Here is a 4069-nt window from a genome sequence, read left to right as displayed (position 1 = left end):
AATAATAATAATAATAATAATAATAACAATCAAGGTAAGGGTAAATTCGAATATTTTTAAAAAACTTAAGGGTAAATTTGAGCATTTTTGAAAATTCAAGGACTTTACTGACACTAGGTAACCTAGGTAACCGGTAGGTTACCTGGAAACCGGCTACAAGGATAAAAATAAACAAATTAAACAAAACTTTGGGATTTACTGAACATAAAACACGTCCAAAGGTAAAACCGACATTTTTGTAAAAACTTAAGAACTTTTATTTCATTTTCCCTATATTAATATAGATAATATATTAACGGTGGCCCCATTGGAGGTTCAGGACGAAACAGACCATCCTCGCCTCCGCCCCGCCTCTGTCATAATTTTTTAAACAAATATACCTCATACGGGATTTAGGTGCACCTGACTTTTTAACATCCTTGTGTCAGTCAATAAGTAATTAGGTGGTAATTCAAGGCCTACCCAATCAAAATAGTTACATAAGTACTTTCCTGCCGCAAATACAACCAAATAATATAAAACACTCAAACAATCAAATACTCTAAAAGAGAAACATTGTTACCTTGAAGTTACGATAAGTCATAAATCTTTTGCCAAAATTTGCATCGGTCCACAGTTTCTTAGTCTTTTTATTAATCCACAATCGCAACTTACTATTTTATTTAGCTCATAATCCCAAATATAATTACTAGTGTAGTGATTTTGATATCGATACCAAAGAAAATTCTGATCATATTTTGAAAATAAAAGGGAAAAGGCTTTTAATCGTATAATGTAGCTTACAAAGCATTGAGCTAAATAACGACAAACCTTTTTAAAAAAGCCTACATATTAATTTTACCTCATAAAATCCGACGTAACAATTAATAACCATATAAACTTAATTCTAATTCAATAAAAAAAATTTATTTTCTTTTTGTCATGTGTTATCGAGCATATCGGCAATTGCTAGCTCCTATAATTCGAATACACATCAATTCTCGAGCCCTGCTGTTATCTGTTACATTCAAATGGGTTTGAGGTTGAATCATATCATTTTTTTATCTGTTTTTTACAATACAAAGGTCGAAGAAAAAGAGAAATATTGTTTGTCCAAAAAAAAAAAACCCGCACCCGCTATTTTTTTTTTTTTTACCCAAGGTCTATTTTTTATCCCGAAATGATGAATTGAGCTCGTATATTTTCGACGCTGCTATTAAACTTCTCATTTTAATTATATTAAATTAATAGCATTAGAATAAAAATTAAAATAAAATTAATACAAATTATGACGTCATATATTTATTTAAATCAATAATTATAATTATATATATAACTAAAAATATCTTTTAATTAATAATTTATTTAAAATAATTTATCAATAATTTTAAATTTTAATATAAAAATTTAGTTAATTTTATAAATATGCTTTTTACGTGTCATAAATTAGTATATTCTATTCTACAGGAAAATCAATGAATATCCACAAAATTTAAAATTTAATTTACTAGATGATTTAAAATTAAAGAAGTATCCAATCACAATGAAGTATGCTAATTTTATCATTAATCTTAAAATATACGTTAAATTATCTGTGGATCCTTATCTTGAACGACTTGATTTTGTTATGATTTTTCCCTCTAAAATCTCAGATCTCAACGCTACACTCCAACCCTAACATTGTTTTTCTCCCCTACCGATCTTTACAAGAATCACACTTTCTCCACCAAAATCATCACCATTCTCATGGCTTCCAGCTTCCTTCCTTTCCTTCTCCTCCTCCTCTCGTTCTCCCTAATCTCCGCCGCCAATCCCATTCCTAAAGCAACAATTTTCCGGCAACAGCTCACCTCCGATCCCACCACCAATAACGACATCCCACCCACCACTTTCTTTGAAGTAACGAAACCCATCCAACTCCCAAACACAAAACCCTGCTCAACCCTTCTTCTACAACATGATTTCGGATACACTTACGGCAGTCCACCAGTCTCCGCCCAATACACCCCGCCGTCGAATTGCCCATCAACCGATTTTGCGAAAATTGTTCTCGAATGGACAGCTACATGTAAAGGTCGTCAATTCGATCGGATTTTTGGGGTTTGGCTCGGCGGCGTTGAGCTGCTCAGAAGCTGCACAGCTGAACCTAGAGCCACCGGGATTATTTGGACTGTGAAGAAGGACATTACTAGGTATTATTCATTGCTTATGTCCAATCAAACACAAACACTCGATGTTTATTTGGGCAATATTATTGATAGTACTTACACTGGTGTATACCATGTGAATGTTAGTATTCATTATTATCCCTTCGAGAAGAAACCTGTTAATTCGAATCATGCCCATAACGAATGGGCTGATTTGATAATACCCATTTCAAGAAACTTACCAGGGAACGATGGATTATGGTTCGAAATCCAGAATTCAACTGATGTAAAGACAAAACAGTTTGCGATTCCCCAAAATACATATAGAGCTGTTCTTGAAGTGTATGTCTCATTTCATGAAAACGATGAGTTTTGGCCTACAAATCTCCCTAACGACTATATTTCTGCTAATAATTTATCTGGGTATCCTGGTGATGGACCTTTTAGAGAGGTTATTGTAAGTTTAGATGGAAAAATAGTTGGCGCAGTTTGGCCTTTCACTGTAGTTTTCACAGGAGGTATTAATCCATTATTATGGAGACCAATAACTGCGATTGGATCATTCGATCTCCCTTCATATGATATTGAAATCACTCCGTTTCTTGGAGCACTTTTGAATGGAAAACTCCATGATTTTGGTTTTGGTGTCACAAATGCTTTGAATGTTTGGTATATTGATGCAAATTTACATGTATGGTTGGATGCAAAGAGTGAGAAGACAAAAGGGATGTTTTTGAATCAAAAAATCTCTCCACTTCATGAATCTTTGGTGTCCAATTTCACGGGTCTTAATGGGACATTTCTTACTAGTGTCCAAAGGTCAATAAAGTCAACCGGATGGGTAGAATCGTCATTTGGGAAGATAGTAACCGAGTCAAAACAGGATTTCAATTACACTAACATCATGGTGATGTCGAAAAATGGGGATTTACAAATTGTGAACCAAATAATCGAGTTCAATGATAGTGTGGATTCCAAGATTCCGTCTTTTGTTCATAACACAAAATCTTTGAAAACTTTTTCTTTTTATATTTACTCGGATACACTAGACAAAGGAAACAAAAGCTATGATCAGGTGGCGAATGTTACTTTGGGTTTCAATGAGAAAAAGATCGATAATTTTGGTTCTAAATCTTCATCAAGTGTTCTTGAAAACATACAAAATGGTCAAGGCTCGATGCTTGTGAAAGGGAATTTAGTTGTTAGTGGTTTGGGGAGTACACAAGAGATGTATAATTATAGTGATGATAAATTCTGCTATTTTAGGGACATAAGTAGCTCAAATTACACAATTATTTATGATAAAGAGGGAGATACATGCACTAAATCGAAAAAATCAAGATTCAATTTTTCAACGGGTAAAAGTTTGCATTTTCCTGCTTGAAGAACTTTTCTAGCATCGGAACATCATGAAATTTAAAGGGTGTCATCATTTCATGATCTTTATGTAAGGCGTTTAAGTTGATTTGAATTGTTGTTGTTGTGATATGTTGTGTAAGAATTAGATTTATGCAATTATGATGGTTTTGTGAAGATTTGAGTAAGTAATGGAATAATTGGGTTGTGGTTTTATGGAGGAATTGGTTACATTAAAAAATTTAAAGAAACTTTGGACATTATGATCAAATTCCGTTTTTGCAGTATCAAAGTGAGATAATTAGTTGATTAAAGCTATGGGTAGCTAGGTAAGTTTACATTTATCTAAATAATATATTTTCTTATGGAAAACTCCTTCATGTTTATGCAAGTATTATTGAGCCTTAAAATGTTAAAAATTATAACCATTATCAACTTCCCCAAACACTTAAATCCGCAATAATCAGTTTAAACACGCATCCAAACATATCATTTCTGCCAATATGGAGTCAAAGGAGTTCCAAAAATGCAATAAATCGGTTGTAATATATGTTGGTTTTGTAAAATTGAGGAGTTTTAGATAAAAA

General features: G+C 32.9%; 1 protein-coding gene across 1 annotated transcript; it reads left to right on the top strand.

The window, feature by feature from the left end:
• The first annotated feature begins 1574 nt into the window (after positions 1-1574).
• Positions 1575-3698, top strand: LOC111893401 (peptide-N4-(N-acetyl-beta-glucosaminyl)asparagine amidase A). Its single transcript, XM_023889459.3, has one exon. It carries the CDS (start codon positions 1726-1728, stop codon positions 3508-3510), a length of 1785 nt encoding a protein of 594 aa, XP_023745227.1. The 5' UTR covers positions 1575-1725; the 3' UTR covers positions 3511-3698.
• The last annotated feature ends 371 nt before the right edge of the window (positions 3699-4069 follow it).

The sequence above is a fragment of the Lactuca sativa genome, chromosome 9, assembly GCF_002870075.4.
Source record: "Lactuca sativa cultivar Salinas chromosome 9, Lsat_Salinas_v11, whole genome shotgun sequence".
In the NCBI taxonomy this organism is placed as follows: Eukaryota; Viridiplantae; Streptophyta; class Magnoliopsida; order Asterales; family Asteraceae; genus Lactuca; species Lactuca sativa.
The sequence above is the reverse complement of the archived record's forward strand: the minus strand, read 5'-3'. Positions and strand labels throughout refer to the sequence as shown.